This window comes from Heterocephalus glaber, unplaced genomic scaffold, assembly GCF_053883595.1.
Source record: "Heterocephalus glaber isolate CG9 unplaced genomic scaffold, H.glaber_assembly_v1.0 deba00001564, whole genome shotgun sequence".
NCBI classification, from domain to species: Eukaryota; Metazoa; Chordata; class Mammalia; order Rodentia; family Bathyergidae; genus Heterocephalus; species Heterocephalus glaber.
In genome coordinates this window covers 12,599,775-12,619,173 of record NW_028258351.1, presented here as the reverse complement: position 1 = coordinate 12,619,173, position 19,399 = coordinate 12,599,775, and the positions used below count along the sequence as shown (strand labels likewise).

General features: G+C 42.1%; 1 protein-coding gene across 6 annotated transcripts in view; it reads right to left on the bottom strand.

The window, feature by feature from the left end:
- Nxn (nucleoredoxin) overlaps positions 1–19,399 on the bottom strand; it is a 142,326-nt gene that overhangs the window by 88,850 nt on the left and 34,077 nt on the right. For 4 of the 6 annotated variants that reach the window (XR_002386950.2, XR_002386951.2, XM_021238215.2 and 1 more), the window contains exon 2: positions 6,177–6,263. The exons of the other annotated variants lie outside the window; for them this stretch is intronic. Coding sequence is in view for 2 of the 4 variants with exons in the window: in XM_021238215.2 (XP_021093874.1) it covers positions 6,177–6,263 (87 nt within the window). In the remaining 2 variants the exon portion in view is untranslated. The remainder of the gene's footprint in view (positions 1–6,176; positions 6,264–19,399) is intronic. 6 annotated transcript variants of the gene reach the window in all.

Sequence of the window (19,399 nt, the reverse complement as noted above, 5' to 3'; positions counted from 1 at the left end):
TCACGTAGGAACAAAAGAAGCATAAAACAAGGATGCCCCAGAGCTGGAAACCAGGCATGGCACCAGATCAACAAGGCAAGCATGGCAGGTTCTAAGAGGAGGAAGTGAAGCATATATGGGTGACCACTTACAGGGCCCGAGCTGGACTTCCAGCATTTTTCTCTCCTGAGTCCTTTTTTCCTGGTCTCTAGAGTTTTGGTCTCCAAGCAGTCAGTTTTGTGTTTTAATTTCTATGCTCAGTTTTAAACCACATTTTTAAAAAACACTTCTTGAAAGGCAAAGATTGGAGAAAAAATACTGACGCTCTTAAGAGCTCCTGTCTAGCTGCCAAAGCATTGTTTTAGTCAAATGTCAAACAAAAAGGGAGAAATGGAATGATGATTTTATTTGAATTGCTTCCAACGAAAAGTAACCTCCAGCAAAACTCTAGGCCCACTTTGCAGGAAATCCTGGCATGTTGACAACAGAAATGGAAGCAGAAAATTTCATCTTCCAGAAAGCACAGTATCAAATAGGAAAAACCACAAGGAGTGATAAACTTTGAGGTCCCTGTGGCTCAGGGGCCATTTTATCCCTTTCTACTTTTTCCCTGCTGAAAATGAAATTACTTAAAACACAACTTATCCTTGCAAAAAGCTTTTGGAAATGATTAAAGGTCAAATTTCTTGTTTTAAGTAACACTAATGTATTAAACTTCAAATTTACTGGACTGAAAAAGGGCAACAAAAATAAATATAAGTATATTCAAAACTTTAAAATTAGGGCTGGGATGTAGCTCAGCGGTGCCATGCCTGCCTGGCAAGTGTGAGGCCCTGAGTCAATTCCCAGTACCAAACAAAAACAAAAACAAACAAACAAACAAAACTTTAAAATTAAGGAGGTCTGAGGATGCGTTTCAATGATAGAACATGTGCTTAGCAAAGTGAGGCCAGGGTTTAATCCCCAGAATCAATAATAATAATAATAATAATAATAAAGGATATCTCAGAATATGGTCAAATGACAGTCCCTCCTGGTAAAATGTGAAATTGCACCCCAGCTGGAGTAGCTAGGTAAATATCCAAGGATCAGTTTTCAGTGTTCAGAGAGCCCTGCAAAGTACTGAAAACCTCAACATTATGCTCATAAGTGACAGCAGCCAAGAGGCCTACAGATCACCACTCTTCTTAGTAAATTTCAGACTGAGCTGAAGGCAGATATTCTCCTTGTCTTTTCTTCATTCATTAATCATACTTATTAGATACTCCTCTGTGTCTATTCTATTGTACTTGTTGAAGTTGAAAGTCAAATGCAGGCGTTGCCTCGTAACAAAATGCTCGTTCCTGTGTGAACAAAGGGAGGATGTGTTTCATGTCTGTGACTGTGTTGTTATTCACAAACCTAAAGCCAAGTCACAGGTGCTATCTTGGCATCTGTGGCAAGGATCCCAGATCCCCAGCTTGCTCCCATGTCTGGATCATGCTGCCATCTCACTCCTTAACTGTCTTCATCTCTCATTTATTTCTCATCTTCTCTGAACTTAGCACTGATGTCTACAGACTCTCTAGCTTGACTTCCTAGTCTCCCTCAAGGACTTGGCCCAGATGCTCCTCATCATTTCAACCTAGTTCAGAAGGACTTTCACACTCTGTCCAACAACCTGGAAGTAAACCCCAGGTTCCAGCTCTCCAAGAGTCTTGTCCAAAGGTACATCACTGGCACAATGGGAAGAAGTGGCTAAGGCTACCTTGCAGAAGGCTCGGCAGAGAGCTGATAGCTAAACTGAGTTTCAGAGATGCACAGAGAGGACAAGAATGGGACTCTCATTTTAAACAAAGGAGCTAGCAGAGTAGTGAAGAAAAATAACATACCTAATAATAAGTTGGTTTTGTTGACAAGAGCTCCTAATGGGTAATAAAATGTTTACTGAGTTCTTACTTTATGGAAAGCACGTGGCTCAGGGCAGGGCTTGCCATATAACAAGAACTCATTAAGTTTTGCAGCATTAGTGAAAATCAGGTTCATGTTAAAAATAAAATTGTGTGTCTGCATCAGGAAATAACCTGTAGGAAGAGAGACCAAAGATAAACAAATCACCAGAAAACTCACTATGACTTCTCCCAAATCGAGAGATTTTTCTTTCTGTAATCAAGGAATGACAAGTGAGGCTGTGCTGGGTCAGATCCTTTGTGCTAGAAACAGAGCCACCAAACCTGGGACCAAAGGGATCTGGTCTTGATTAAGATGGTTTTCCTTTGTAACATTCAGTTTGGAGGTAAGAGGAAGTAGCCAGGCAAAGATAGGAGTTAAGGGATCCCTGAGTCTGGTTCACAAAGAAAATAAGATGCTGGGATGAAACTCTGGGGTGTATCCTGGGCTCCGCCAGTGTCCTTCTGACCCTCTTTGACTCCCACATCCTCTCCTCATGCCAGCTCATGCTCAGCTCCCAACAGGTGGGCGTCTGCTCTCGTCAATCTTGCCCCATTCTCACAAAGCTCAAATCATGTTTTCAGCGAGGCCACCAGTGCCACCCCATGCCACATGCACTGCCTTGCTCTCAGTCCACTCTACCACTGGAAACTGCTGCCCTCCAGCTCTTCCTCAAAACTCCTCCCTTGCCTCTCCTGGTTCTTCCGCTTCTGGGGCTTGTCCTTCTGTGTTTGACACCAGCCCCAGTACTGACCCTAAACGCTGCGGCTGCTGGTGCCACATAAGCTTTCTCCTCCTCTCCCAAGGTGAGCTCATCTGTTCCCACAACCTGGACAACACCTGGGAGGCCCATGACCTCACTCACTGCTCACCTGGCTTCTCTCTTGGGCTGTCTGCCTGCTCTGCCCACCTGGTGACCCGAGGGTCCTGAAAGCCAACATTTCTAAACTGGAGGCTACTGCTTTCCCCATATCTGGTTCTTCTTCTCTATCTTCTCTACACATAACTGGCACCTTAAGGCAGAGCCCTCATTGTATTCATTCGGTTTACATCCCTAGGAGGTGGTTTTACAGTGTCTAACACAGAAAAGTCACGAGAACAAGTGTGTAATGAGCAGGAAGGCTTTTGCAGGCACCATCTCATTTAATTCCAAGAACTCTCAGGTAGGCACTAAAGATCTCCACTTCACAGGTAAGCAAAATGAGCTAAGCTCAATACTTGCTCTTGGATGATAAAGCTGACTTGACTTTAAGAATGGTTATAGTGTTCAGCCTTTAAGGAGACCCTTAATAAGGCCAGGCCTGTTAGGGAGACAAAAGCTCCAGGCCATTCCCACACACAATTTAAGTTCCTGCCATTGTCTGACAAGCCTTTCCAAGAGTCTCAAGTTCCTGAATGGAATGTGCTTAATATATCCCTACCTTTTGCTGATCCCTACCCAGAAATCATATTTCTGCACTGTCAGTTGTTTTATTTGGTGACCACCACAATAATTATTCCTTCATAAACTATTAAAGCTAATTCTGCTCCCAGAATCTCGCCTCAGAATTCCACCATTACAGGCTCATCTGAGCTAGGCCTGGTGGCAGATACATGTAATACCAGCTACTTGAAAGGCTAAGGTAGGAAGATCACAAGTTTAGGACTAGCCTGGGCAACTTAGAATTTATGATATAATAAATGAAAAGCACACAATATGTATAGTTTAGCCTTGTGCTTGAATTTTTAAAAAGAAAGGTATTACTATAGTTTGTGTTAAAGCCTTGGTCCCCAGTGAGATGCAATGGGGAAATGGTAGAACCTTTAAGAGGTGGGGCCTAACGGGAGGTCTCTAGGTCACTGGGGGGGTGTGCCTGAAGGGGATTGTGGGACCCAGGTCTCTACCTTTCTGCTGCTGCTTCCCAGCTGCCATGAGGTGAGCAGTATCCTCTGCCACACCCTTCTGACATAATGTACTGCCTTGCCACAAGCCCAAAAGCAATACAGCCAACCAACCATGTCCCCTAAAACTGTGAGCCAAAATAAACTTTTCTTTTTTTAAGTTGATTTACCTCAGCATTTGTCACAATAATGGAAAGCTGACTAACCCAAGTTTGTTTACATAGAAAAATGACTGGAAGGATATACAAACACAGTAAAATGCAAACATCAGTGGGGAGATTTATGACTCCCTCACTCTTCTGTTTTTCTGCATCTTTCAAATTCTCTAAAAAATCTTATATTTTTGTATGATATTCTTTGTGTTTGTGAAAGCCTACTTTGATTTTCAGGGTTTTTTGTGGTAAAATATACATAAGATAAAATTTACCATTGTCACCATTTTCAAGCACACAATTCAGTGGCCATTAAGCACATTCACTTTGCTCTGCAATCATCACCACCGTTATCTCCACAACTTTTCATCTTCCCAAACGGAAACTCAGTAATCATTAAACAGTAACTCTAGGGTTCCCCTGCTTCCACCAGCCCCTGGCAACCCCAAGCCTCACTTGATTTTAAAATGCAAACATTCAAAGACCAAGACTCATTCACACCTTAGGCGTAAATTACTTTCATCTGCTAAACTCCTATCACTCAGAAAAGACTGCCTGAGCAAAAAGCAGGCAGGGGCTACCGTTATATAGAGCTAAAGACAGGCCAGGGTGGCAATTTTGGTTTTAAATGAGACAGGAAGTAAAAGTAACTGCTTGCTTTGAAGTTTGGCCCAGGACCTGGGGAGCAGCCAAGGTATTCAGGTATAAGGACCAGCTGACCAAAAACCTCTGTTGCTTTCAGTTCAGTACTCACTGTTTCTAGCTACTTACTAAGGGGCACAAAAAAATTTTAAAGGGAAGAAAAAAAGGTCGGGGCAGACTGAGGGTGGAGATGAATGGCACAGCATTTGTCTAGCATGTGCAAAGCCTGGGGCTTCAGTCTAAGTGTGGCAGAATAATAATAATTTTTTTAAAATAAAGTTTAAAAAAAGACAGAAGATGGAAGGATAGCATGGAAGAGACTTTAGACACTTAAATGTCAAGGAATGAGGCCTCCCAGAACCCCAAGGCAGGAATTTCCTTCACAATACTCCTGACAGCTGGCCATGCAGCACCTGTCTGAACACATCCAACAACAGGGGTAGGCGGGAGCCTAACATTCCCAAGAAGTACATCCAGACGGCTTCATAAATCCCCGAACCCATAAACACAAAAAAGGTGGTGGAAGCTTCTGGCTTTTTCCTGCTTATTTTTAAAATATCTCACCTCCAATACAAGTCAACTGTCATTTCAGCTTTCTCTAGAACTATCTCACCCAAACAAATTTTGCCCTGGCTCAAGCCACTGCTAAAATTTTTATGAATGTCCTTTTTTCCTTATTTCAAAGTACATATAAGATGGACTTATTCCCAGCACAGCAAAATCCATCATTCTAGTCTTTAATGTATCCAAACTCCCCTTTTCTGGCAAAAACCTATCACTTCATTGGATGTACTGGCTTTTTCTTCCTTAACATTGTGAATACTACTAGAAGCTGATTTTCTTTTCAAAACAGTCATTTTTCATAAAGAAAGTTTTAATTACTTAAGATTACAACAGAGCTACAATTCAAATTTGTCTCACCACAATTACAGATGACTCCCTGTCAGGCACCTTCAGGATTGCTGGAAGCTCTCAAAGAGTCAAGACAATATAGCATGTACAAATTCTAAGCATTTACTGTATATCGTGCACTTTATTTTTTTCCTCCTTTCTATTAACAGCAGTATCCCACATATTCTTGCGATTGAGGAACATAGCTCTGGGTAATGACAGGGTCTGCTGATAAAGATTTTTGCTTCTCTGCCACCCAATGCAGCAGGGAAGTTGGTTACAACCACCGTGGGAGATAAATATGTGATCGCAGGGAGGCTGAAAGGAGCAGGGAAGAGGAAGCTGAGGTGCTAGGGATGCTCTGGCTGAGGGACAACAAGCTGCTTCCATGAGGCTCTGTGTACCTGTCAGTGGGCACTGGCTCTTAGGAAAACAAAAGAAAGGCAAAAGGGAGCCAGGCTAAAAGGAAGGGGGGGGGGCAGGGATTTAGCTCAGTAGTTCTGCCACCTGCCTCGAAGGTGCAAGGTCCCAAGTTCGATCCCTGGCACCAAAAAAAAAAAGGAAGAGAGGGGAAGAGCATTTCAAAAGAACGCCTACTGCATGCACAAGTTCCTCAGTTCAATCTCTAGCACCAAAAAAATTTTTTTAAATAACACCTACAGACAGCCCTGCCCACCCCCTCACCCGCTGTCCTTTAATTACCTTGCATGTGATGTTCCTTCTGCTACCTAGAATCTCACCAACCACATCCGCTTGTGTTAACAATGTCAACTTCTCTGAGAAGCTGGGCTGGTGGTAATTAAAAAAAGAGGAGAGAGTAAACATCCTAAGTAAAGGAAAACCACAGATTGCAAACTCAAAGCAGACTGGCCAAAAATCTGGAAGAATTCCTGAATTCACAGGACTGTGGTAAGGAACTAATTGAGGATGTAGATGAAGGTGTTCTGCAAATAAAGTGTTGTACAAATGTGTTACTATGAAAGACCTTGTTTATGAGCTGAGAGTATAAGAAGTGTGGTATGGGAGTGGTCCTTAAAGATTCAGCACCATTTCTTTGGGGGGGGGGTACCAGGGACAGAACTTGGGACCTTGTGCTTGCCAGGCAGGCGGTGGAACTACTGAGCTAAATCCCCAGCCCCCAGCACCATTTCTTTAAAAAGTGACATCCAACTAACTCCATACCTTACTCCAAATCAGGGTCAGTTTGGGGAAATGTAAAATTCCTAATATACCTGACTTCATCAGCTTGTAAGATTTCCCATGGAATCCCCGTGAACAAGGCAGAGACCTACTGGCTAGACAAAGTGACTTGGTAACTGGCTGAACCCACATCCCCGAAGACCAGATTATTAGATGAATATTAACAGATGAAAGATTCTCACTGCGTTCTAAAGGGACTCCAACCTGGCCATGTTCAACTCAACATTCTTAACTTCTTAGAGAAAAATGCATCAGGGCACACTGTTTGTTCACATGTGCAGAAATCACAAAATTAGGAGATGAGTCAATAACTTAAATGCTAAAATCAGCTGTGTAAATGCAAAACTCAGAACTGATTTTATGAACTGTTTGCAATTTACACTTAAATCTCACAGTGTAAAGCAGATACCTTAAATTGGTGAACTGCGTATGTACTTTGCTTGACTTGCCCAATGTTAAGAAAAATTGTAGCCTGGTCAACAGCATGTAAAAATTAACTGGTTTCACATAAAAATCCAGATTTTAAGCTTTAAAAAAAATCAGAAGACCTGGCAACACTGGGCCCTCATTATTGCAGGGGAACAATCAGCTAGAGGTGAATGTTGGAAGGGCTTCCTCTTAGACTGGTGCTACACACACACGCACACACACACACACACACACACAAGCTACCTGGGCCCTACTGACAGTGAAATTGGTGACCCCTACAGTAAAATGTTTGTTCATATTATTTTATTAAATGTATTCAATTAACCAAAAATTTGTTCATTAAACACCAGTTCAATCTTCTCTCACTTTTAGCTTTTGCGGGGTTTTTGCAGGGGGCGGGTACCGGGACCAGGGATCAAACATTTAGGCCCTTGCACTTGCAAGGCAGGCGGCACCACCACTGAGCTAAACCCCCAGCCCCCTTTTTGCAGGTTTTGTCTTGCAAGATTCAACATCTCAACACAACTTCATAACAATAACCTGTATATACAGAATGTCCCAATTTTCCCACATGCCTTCCTATCCTTTGGTTTGCCTAACTAATCCTCCCAATATTCCAGGAAGGCTGGATTTATTGTTTAGAGTGTAAGGGAGCTCAGCTATCTAACTGGAATCAAATCTGGGATTTCAACTCAGGATTTGGGTTCATCTTGATCTACATTTCCCATGTACTCCTCAACCCCTGAAGCCAGCTCTTATTCTGGGCTGACCCAACCCTTCAAAAAAGTGGAAATCCAGATTGCAAAGCAGCTGTGCTGCTCTGGAAAGATGACAGTATTTGGAATCCTTGTTTTATTTCCATTTTTAATCTTCTAAAGAAACCCGTGTCGTAGTGTTTCATCCAAAGACAGCTGATTCTCATTTACACTTAACCTGTGCTGAACTCACATACTAAATTTTAAAGCTCTGCTCTTGAAAACACGTTTTGGTCTTTAAGATCTCCTTGGTAACACTCCTAATTGGTATGTAGACTACAAAAAAAAAATGATTTGGAACCAATCAGTGACTGGAGTTAGAATAAAATGCAATTGGAAAGCCAATCCAGAAAAGTACAGAAGGAAAGTTCCAGGATGACAGCTGTGTAGCAGACACACAGAACAACCTGTCCAGAATGGAGGACGACTGGGAAGTCCCAGGAAAAGGACTCTCCAATTTAAAAAGAGGAGTCAACAAAAAACCTGATGAAATCAAAAGTTTGAGGGGAAAAATTTGAGGACACTGTCAAATAATATAGGGGCGGGGGAGGCAATTAGAAACTTCAGGATAAACAAAAGGCTATAAAAAATGTAATCACAAACTGGGGTGTAGTGGCATATGCCTGTAATCATAGAATTCAGAAGGCTGAGGCAGAAGGATCTCAAGTGTGAAGCCAGCCTAGGCTACATAAGGAGTTCAAGGCCAGCTAGACTATATAGTGAGATTCTGTCTCAAACAAGTGCCACGGGCCGAGCCTGAAGATGGCCCTTCACCTAATCCCTATTTTCCTTTCTCCATAGACTAGACAGTAGACCCTGGATGTCACAGACCCAGGAGACAGTTACATTATGTATCCTTCTTCCTTGTTTCCTTTCTGCGCATGCCCTGATCACAAGACAATCATGCTATGTTCAGCCTAGGCCACATAGGCCATGAAGCACTAGTTACCCCGCCTTCTCTTCCTGTATAAATAAAGAGCCTGCCGGACTCCTGGTGGGCATCAGCTCATCAGGCTATGGTTCCACCTAGTCCCAGCTTTCAAGCTTAATTTTGATATATATCTTTCTTTCTTGTTATTCTTTAATTTTCTTCATCTCCCACCGCTCTCCCTGGCTTTGGATCCTACGCTGTACAGGTCACGGCAAACAAGCAAACAAAAATATACAGTGCATACATACAGTTGCCAGCAAATTCAAGTGGTATACTGTGATTACTTTTTCTTGGTGGGGAGGGTGTTGTGCTGGGGATTGAACCCAGGGCCTGATACATGCATGCTAGGCAAGTGCTCTACCACTGAGCTACATCCCCACACCTTATTGTGAATAATATTTACAGAACAATGGCACTATTGATTGACTGGCTGATTTCCAACTATACACAAAGCATGATTTCAAATCATGAATCAATTATATAATAAAATGTAAATATTAACAATCTTGACAAAGGAATTTTTCAATGATTAACAATCTTTTGAAGGAAAGATAAAAAAAGGAGAGAGGAAGGTAGAGAATGAAAGACAAGATAGAGACACCGACATTCTTAACCTATAAGTCTTCATTAAAGGACAAAAATTAAAGTATAAGCATGTTATTTAAAGGTATAACCCAGGTATGGTGGCGCATGCCTATAATCCCAGCATTCAGGAGGCTGAAGCAGGAGGATTGCCATGAGTTCAAGGCCAGCCTGGGCTACATAGAGAGTTTAAGGCCAGCCTGAACTACATAGCAAGACCCTGCCTCAAAAAAGAAAAAAAAAGTTAAAGGTATAGGGCTAGGGGTGTAGCTAAGTGGTAAAGCACTTGCCTGGAATTCACAAGGCCCTGGATTCAATCCCTAGCTCCGCAAGCAAGCAAGCAAGCAAGCCAGCAACCAATCAATCAATGAATGATATAACCAGGAAAACCATAAATGGTAATATATTTATATCAAGAGGCAAGGAGAGGGAGTCTGAAGTGAGATAAACAGTCATCAATCCTAGCAGAAAAGCAATAAATAGTATTGAAAAAGAATTGACAGAGAAATAGCAGGAACATTTTTAGAGATATAGAAGTTAATTTCTCAGATTAAAAAAAGGAAAAAAGGCACGACACTTAAAAGTGGTGGGTTTTGGAAATGGAAAGAAACAGCATGTGTTATTATAGCCTATATATTATTTTCTTTGATATACATATTTTTTGGTGGTACTGGGGGTCAAATCCAGGATCCCACACGCTCTAGGCAAGCACTGAGCTACATCCCCAACTCTTTTATATTTTCATTTTTGAGACAAAGTCTCACAAGTTGCCCAGGCTGGCCTCAAACTTGTGATCCTCCTGCTTCAGCCTCCTGAGAAACTGTGATTACAGGTGTGTGCATGTGGGGCACTCATATAGTTCTAGCTGGGGGGAGGTGAGGGAGGAGAATTGCTTGAGCCCAGGGATTTTAATATAGGCTTGGGCAACATAAGACCCCATCTCAAAACAAACCATATATTTTTTTCTTTTTCAAAATATATTTTTAATCCATTTGGAAGACTAGAACAAAAAAATAAGGGAAAGATCATCTGAAAAGTCTACCTACTTGGTAGACAAGTCAAAATCAGGAGGGTGCTGGCCTCAAATCCTCATTTTTAAAGTCTATTCCCTGGAGAAAGAGGACCAGCAACTGCACCACAAAACTTGGAAATGCAAATTCTTAGGCCCCAAGCCAAGCTCCCTGAGTCAGAAACAGTGGGATGAGACCAGGAATCTGCATTTAATAAGTCCTTCAGAAGACTTTTTTTTTCTTTTTGTTCTTGCTGAGGAGGAACCTAGGCCTCAGACACACTAAGTATGGCCTCTACCACTAAGCTGCACCCCCAGACCTCCAAATGATTCTGATGTAGACCCAGTTTGGAAACCATAGGTCTTGAGCAACACAGAACTCTAAGGCAGTTTCTGATCATCCTGTTTCTATCATCCTGTCCTCAGGTAAGGACTAAATACACATGAAGGCAGTACCAGGTGAAGGTCCAGGCCCCTTCTAAGAAAATATGTATTTTAAAGGCATCTCCAGAGATAGGTTCTCTAGGGCCAAGACTGGAGAAAGGAGACCCTGCCCTGGGTGAGTTCTGGTAGGGTTCAGCAGAAAGGCCCATCCCAGGAAGAGGCTTCTGGAAGCTGCCCATCAGTGGGCTGGATGACCCTTGCCGGAGCAGCTGAGGGATCAGAAGTGTCCTGCTGTGGCCAGCTTTGCATAAGTCATCTGCTATTATAAGGAAACGAGAGGCACTTTACTTCTGGCCTCTGACATTCAGAACAAAGATCTCAGATATCCTTGACTTAAAATAGACTAAAGTAGAAGTGGAGAAGCAAGAACTCACGCCCCACGTGCACTCTGATGACGATGATCTCCAGGAGCTTTGGGGAATAATAACTTGCTGGCTTCTCACTTTTGCTTCTCTTTGGAGGGAATGCTAACCAAAAGGAGCAGCTTCATGTTGGGTCAGAGTTCTAGGAAGGTAGAGAACATCTCACCACTGCCACCATTCCCTCTACCATGCCTGCAAACGGCAGGCATGGCACCATCAAAAGTTTCAGAATCAGTCTCAACACTTGGCTTACAAAACCACTACTAATCAGTCAACACTGGCAGACAAGAAGAAATTTATCAAACCTAGCTTAGTACAATTAAGCATCTGGTCATCAGCAAAAGCCCCAAAGAATGACACAGTATCTAGTCGCATCTCTGGGTAGGAACAGGTGGCTGTCATTAATGATCTATAATTTTCTGTGTATTTTCCTTTTTAGATCATGAATTTTTTTTCTTATGGGCTTTACAAAAAAAGGACTCTTTTTGGTTTCTCCTAAACAGCCTTGCTAGAAATTTAGTTCAGAGATTGGTGGGCTAATCTATGTGCCAAGCTGCACTTAATATTTCTAATAAAGTAAATTAAAGTCTGAAGCTCCAGAAACCATTTTAGAACTGGTCTCATTCCCCACTGCAGAGAGCAATCTAAATTTCCTGTCCTACTGCCTTCCTCCAAAGTTCTTAGCATAGAGGTGGGAAAGCAAAGCAAAAAATACAAATCAACAGGTCAATGGAAAACCACTGAACAGAAAATACCAGAGGTTCCAAAAGACAGAGACATTAAGCTGGGCATGTGGCACACACCTGTAATTCCAGCGCTCTGGGAGGCTGCAGGAGGAAGACCACAAGTTAAGAGTCCAGGCTGGGCAACTTAGTGAATTAGCAGGACCCTATCTCAAAAATTTAAAGATTGGGGGGGAACTGGGAATGCTGAGAATGTAGCTGTGTGAAGGCCCTGGCTTCACCTGTCAGCATCCCCACCAAAAAAAGGTAGGGGGACATCCAAGAGAGCAGAAGAGGAACTTAGTGGTGATCATAACTGGATATGGATGGCAGACGGCAGAAGGCAGGTATTCCAGGAGGTGGGAACAATCTGGGCAAGCAAAGGCAAATGGGAATGAGCCCAGTGTTGGGTCTGTGAGAAGAGGGCTCGCGTGTCAGGGATGCCTGTGCAAAGTGGTGAAAACTCAAACTAGATTTGGTGGGATGGAGTGGCACCAAGCATGGAGGGGATTAATCCAGTCAGGAACTTCTGTCCTCATGGGTCCTTGAATAAAAAGGGCGTTGATGTGGGGCTGGGGATTTAGCTCAGTGGCACTACGCCTGCCTCGGAAGTGCAAAGTCCTGAGTTTGATCCCCAGTACCAGGAAAAAAAAAGGGGTGTTGATGAAAGATTAGTACCACGACAGAAGGGATGAAGCCTAGAAAGTTACAACAGAGGAAATGGGGAAATGAATCTATGCTCTCCTTTCTTAAGAAAAACAATACACTATGGTCTGTTGGCTTTATCCCTGCCTGCCACCCACAAGGTGAGAACTCAGATGAACCTTCTGTTACTTCCTCTTGTTGACCCTGCTTTACCCATTGGTACCAGGAGAAGGCCGAAACTCTTCCAGCTGACCTGAGGGCTAGGAAGTCACTGAGGGACTCTTTCTAACCATGATGTTAATTTTAGGTGTCAACTTGACTGGAGTAAGGAATACCTAGAGAATGGGTGAAGTATTATTTCTGGGTGTGTCTGTGCCCAGGTTTCCAGATGAGACTGGCATGTAAATTGGTGGACTGAGTGGGTAAGGTCTGTTCTCAGTGCAGGCAGGTGCTATCCAACCTACTGGGGGCCTGGATAGAACAAAAAATCAGAGAAAAAAAAATTCTCTCTCTTTCCTGGAGCTAGGACACACTCTTCTCCTCCTGTCCTTTGGACATCAGAACTCCAGACTCTCCAGCCTTTGGATTCCAAGACTTATACCAGTGGCCTATCAGGGTCTCAGGCCTTTGGCCTCAGACAGATTTGCACCTTCAGCTTCCAGATGTGCATCTAGTTTGGAGGCTTTCAGATTTGGACTAAGTCATCTACCAGTATCTCAGGGTCTCCAGCTTGCAGATAGCCTATCATGGGCCTTTTAAGCCTCTAAAACCAAGAGAGCCAGTTCCCTTAATAAATCCATCCATCCATCCAATCTCCTTTTGCTTCTGTTTCTCTGGAGAACTCTGACTAATCCAGTGATTCATTCATATTAGGGAATTTTAGTGACAGTAGATATATTAGTGAAGAGTTTAGTTAGGCTAGATTGGAATCACAGCTACAACACTCTCCAATTTGTAATCTTTTTTTCAAACTACATCCCCAGCACTTTTTTAATTTTTTATTTTGAGACAGGGTCTCACTAAGTTGCCCAGATGGGATTCAAACTTGTAATTCTCCTGCCTCAGCTCCCTAAGTGCTAAGATTATGGGTGTGTGTGACCATGTCCAATTCCAACTTCTGTAATCTTACAAAAGTCATTTAACCTCCCTGCTCCCTCAGTTTCTGCATCTGTAATATGGATCTAATAATTGCACTTACTTTGTGTGGTTACACAGACTAAATAATACATGTAAAAATCAGAATAATGTCTTACATGTAATAAGTATTCATTAAATGAGGCTATTATCAATAGCATTACTATTCCATGTATTTACTAGACTGGATCTAAAGTTATTTCTTTGGATTATTTATTTCAAGTCAACCAGTTCACTAGTTTCTTAGAAAGTCTAAGCATTCCCCAACTGCCTCTAAATTTAAATAACCACCTGATTTGCCCATAAAATTTTGGAGCTGAAGAGAACATAGGAATTATTCTACTAAGTGCTTCTTGTAGATGAAGAAACAGACCCAAGAAGGCTAGCTGTTCACGCTCAGTAAAAATTTTCTTACAACTGATTTGAATCATCCAAGATTACAAGGGAAAGTAGAGCCAAGGCAACCAGGTCCTCTTCTTTAACCCACTGGAGTTCGGTCTTCAAGATCCTTTAGTGTCTCATTCCTGGTGCCACTGGGACCAAGAAACAATACGACCAGCCACAATTTAATAGGTATTCTGGTTTTCTGATACAGTTTCATAGTCCAGGGTTGTGGTTACCATTTATAGAAGCTGAGGTTTGTACCTAAGCACAGAGCTACTCTAACTGGTAAACGTGCATTGTAAGACAGAGGCAAAGCCTCTGGGAAAAGAGCTTGGTCAAGGGAGAAAATCTGATTAATAAAAAGATAAGTAGCCAAGAAATAAATTAAATGACTGCTCACAGAGAAAGCACAAAAGCAAAGAGGGAGAGAGGCTTGATGCCCGCATTGTGAGAGGAACAGTAAAGCTTTAAGGAGAAGGATGGGGGAAGGGTAAGAACTGATTTTCTTATATTAGACTCACCACATGCTCAATTCTCAAATCCCAGCCAAAATGAGGGCCCCTCTACTGCTGAAGAGTCCCCAGCAGCTTTCTGCTTGGATACACCTTTTGCATCAGGACCACAGGTGATGCCGAAACAAATCCCATCCATCTCAACTCCTCAGTGCAATGTAAAATTACTCACAGGGCTTATCTTGAAATTCCTCGTTTCATCTGTGCCTCCCACTAACTTAAAACAATGCCTTTGAAAAATAGTCAAGACCCCTGCAGTAAATCCATATCCCTATTATTCACAAAGCTCTTATTAGCAAGCTGTTTATCCTGAACTCTATGTGGTCAGTTTTAGAAAATATGCCTTTATTTAAGTAGGTTTTTATAAAATAAATAAATAAAAGCCTCCACAAATAGCAGAACACTATCAATTTGGACTAAAATCACAGATTCCGATACAGGCAGCCAAGGTCCTCAAGCCTCAAGACAAACAAATCCTCTGCCCTTTATTAATTAAAAAATAAACAGATGGGGAATACGGGTGTGCAGGCCTCACAGTGCAATTTAACAAGCAATGCGATGTTCTCAAGCTTCAATTAATTTTTATGTAGGTATTTCATTTGGAACTTTATGATTATAAAAGTCATAAATGTAGACTATGAGAAATTGAGGAAGTACATTAAGAAGAAAACCTGGGCTAACTGCTAGAAAAGTCTTTGAATTAGTGACTTACAGTCAATAAAATCTCACATCTGGACAAATTCCAATCCAAGCAAGAACATTCTTCTAACTTGATTCCAAGTGGACTCACAAGTTGGACAGAGTATTCATTTGCTGCCACTCATTATTGCATCATTCTGCTGCGCTCTTTAAAACCGCTGCAGGACTCCACCCCACCTCCGAAGTTTCTGGGGATTCTTTGCCAAAAAGTCACCCCCTCTCCCATATTATGTGCCCTATGAGGCAGCCAGAAATGCCCTGGGCTTCAGAATGAGAAGTGGGGGCAGGGGAGACATCAATGGGTTACACTATGCGGGCAAGGACAAACCAGAGGCTATTCTGTAGGTGGCCAATCAAGTTGTGAGATTTGGATAAGGACAATTGTTGGGACCTGAGAACTATAAAATCAGGTCAGGGTGTGCCAGAGCACAGCTTAAAAGCCCTCAAAACTCCTGGCCAAAGCAAAAATAGGAGGAGCCCAAATAATGAAAAGTAATAGTGTTTAAAGAAGACCTGGTAAGGTATAGGAAAAGGACAAGGTACCAGTTTCAGGATCTGCTGAGTATTTATTAAGCATTTACTGTGCCCAAGACTCAGCTCTGAAGCGCACAACCATGAGTAACAGAAGGAGCTTGCTCTGACAGCTCTAGGACGGACTGCTACTAATGTGGGGTTTTTGTTGTTGTTGTTGTTTGTTTTGGTCTGGTTTTTGGTTTTCTGAGACAGGGTTTCACTATGTAAGTCTAAGTTGGCCTTGAATTCACTATGTAGCCCAGGCTGGCCTCAAACTCAGGATCCTCCTGCTTGGCTTTCCAAGTGCCATATAGGCCTTTACCACCATGCCTGACTTTAATGAAAGTATTGATTATTGTTGTCCTTGAGAACAAAGCCACCCTTCATTCCATGGTACAATATGCCACGATATGCTAGTGATATACTTCAAACTCACCCCAAATAAAACTTGCCATGAAACTACACTATCCTCCATCCTGACCCTGCTTTACTTTTTCTTCCTCCAAAGATTGGCTGGAGGTGCTGTAGCACCAGCATCCCACTCACATTCAGCCTACTATAGAAGTCACAATGAGGTTTGATATGGTGTGCTATGTGAATACTGGTCACCAGAGGGCATGGTTAAAGTGATCATCTTTCATTACACCAACAACTTCCTCTGTGGGAAAGCCTTTTGGCTTTGGATTGTTCTTTTTTACCCCCTAGGTGGGCCACTGTCTGAGGCACTGTAGCTATCAGTGCCCTAGTAAGAAACTGCACACATGGTAAGGGCAGCCCTTACATGTGGCCTGTACACTGTGCACAACCAGGGCCACCATGGGCCCCAGGTAGAGCCCCTCCTTTGAATGGACATGCCAAGCACTGCCATGGTGTGGCCCAACAACTGTCTCCTTCCACACCGTGCAGTCCCTAAAGCAACTTGAAGACAGGACACTGCTTCAGGAGAAACGCAGAGGTAAGGAGCAGCAGGGAGAGATGTGGATGTGTGAGGACCTCCTCCTTCCTGGGTGTCAAATCCTGGCTGTGCAAACAGTGAGGAAAGAAGGACCTATCCTAGGTACAACAAACATCAGCCAGGTACCAGCGCTATGGGCTGAACCAATTATCAGAACCTGTGGCTTTGTGATGGATTATTTTTGTAAGTGGCAAATACACATGAAAAACTTCGTAAGGCTTTCTTTTTATTATAAATTTAATTGTAACATATTTATGTTATAAATAACACCTATTCTTATGGCTTCACCTTTACTGATATAGTTAACAATTCTGTAAAACTGGGAGTATCCCAGAAAATGCAGGACTTGTGTCCTCTCACAAAATCCACTCAGAGAAGAGACAGAAAGCAGCTCTAGCAGATGGCTTTAGCCAGCCCTCCGTCTCCTGAATGGCCTCCACTGTGGGGCCCTGGCTGCAAGTCTTTGATTCACAGGCTGTGAGCAGCACAGACACACACCAGCCACCCTTTGGAGGACAAATGATGTAAGAAGGAGCGGAACTTTACCTCTAGTAACTGAAAGCTTGTCTTTAAGGGTTGTTATAAGAATTAAAGGAACTAATATTTATAAGCACTTAAAACAGTGCTAACTACATAGAGCTATGTAAATTTTTAAACAAATAAAGAAAAAGTATTGATATTGTATTTATTTACTTTCTGCAGTACTGGGGATCAAACCCAGGGCCTCATGTATGCTAGGCAAGCACTACCACTGAGCTACATCCTCAGCCCTTTTTATTTTGAGACAAGGTCTTGCTAAGTTGCCCATCCTGGCCTCAAACTCATGATCCTCCTGCTTCCACCTCCCAAGTACCTGGGGTTACAGACATGTTCCACTGCGTCCAACTAGTAACAACATTTTAAATGCTTTAGTTGGGCACAACTTTTTTTTCATGCTAGGATTGAACCCAGGACCTCCTGCAGGTTGGCACACATTCTAGCACTAAGCTACATCTGCAGTCCTCTAAAAGCATGTTTAATAAAAATCTTTTGTAACCCCAAAGACTTAAAGTTGACAAGGAAACTTGTCTTTGGCTTCGAGGCTCCCAGCCCAGAGGAGAGAAGTAGCCCAGCATTCCAAACATGGGGCTGGAGGAGGTTTTTAACAGAGGACCAGCCACCATCTGGGTGACAGTCTGCCTTATAGGTTCTTTGATATTTGTGTAGCTTGCCAAGTGTCCTAGATAGGCTGCCTTTCACTGAATTCCCCTTGCTAGCTTGATGTGAAGTTTAATTACGACTCTCTAGTCACTGTGCCTGGTGAACATTTAAGTAAAAGAAAGCTTGAGATTAATCAAGATCTATATGTAATTTTGAATGCTTACCAGAAAAAAAGATTAACTATGGAAAGTGAAGGATGGGATAATTTGCTTGACTGAAGTAACCATTTCACTATATATATGTATATCAAAATATTAGGTTGTACACCTTCAATGTATACAATAAAAATAGGTTAAAATAAGATATAGGCTATTTGAACAATGGATATTTCATGACAAGAAAGATTTATTAATTTGGGTTCGTGATAATACTATTGATTATTTTTCAAATCCTTATCTTTTATTAATACACTTTTAAATATGTATGAATGAAATGACATGATATCTGGGATTTGCTTCAAATATGGGAGTGGGTATGGATGAAACAAGATTGGCTTCATTGATCATGTTACAGCTGAATGATGAGAATACAGGGGTTAATGATATTAATGTCTACTTTTGTATATACCTAACTTTTGTATACAGGTTAACCATCTCTAATCCAAACATTTGAAACTTTAAGGATCTTCTTTCTGGCAAAGTTCAGATTTTACAGTGTTCTAGATTTCAGATTTTTAGATTACGACAGCTCAGTCAGTTAAATTCATGCAAATATCCCAAGATCCAAAACACTCTGAAATCTGAAACACTTCTAGTCCTGAGTATTTTGAGTAAAGGATACTTAATCTGTATTTCAAATTCTCCATAATTTGAAAAAAATTTTTTGGTTATTTTTAAGAGGAAATAAAAGCAAGGACAGGCTAGAAGAGCCCAGGCGTTCTAAGAGGAAAATAGCCAAAGCAAACAAAGAATCAGCTGCCGACATTGCCCCACATGACAGCTTTGAAGAACTCAGGAAACAAGGAGAACCTCCAGTGGATCTCTAGGCGATGATCACTACGCAATGAAAACTAAAGGAACAAATGTGGATAAAGGGTAAAAGAGAAAGAAAAACTGATATAGTTTCCATAACCAAGAAGAACATATGTTCCATCAGGGTTATATCACCCTTTCGAGCTTACTTCCTTCCGAACACATCCACAGAATTACTGGGGTCCCCCCTCACCCCCAAACACACACACTCACACCAGATAATTTCACTCTTCTCTGCACAGATTCCAGAGAGGTATCCTGGAGACAGACATCAAAGGAATACGAGCTGGCAGCCCACAACAGTTCACACTGTCAGGGGAGTGCAGGGAACCACATGAAAAGCAGAGAATTCACAGGGTGTTTTATTATTATTATTATTATTTTTTAAAGAGCTCAGAAATGTCTCTCGTTTTAGTTTTAGTTTAAGGACAGCTACCTCTGGGGAAATGGCTTTGAAGTCACATAGCCCAGAGCAGCA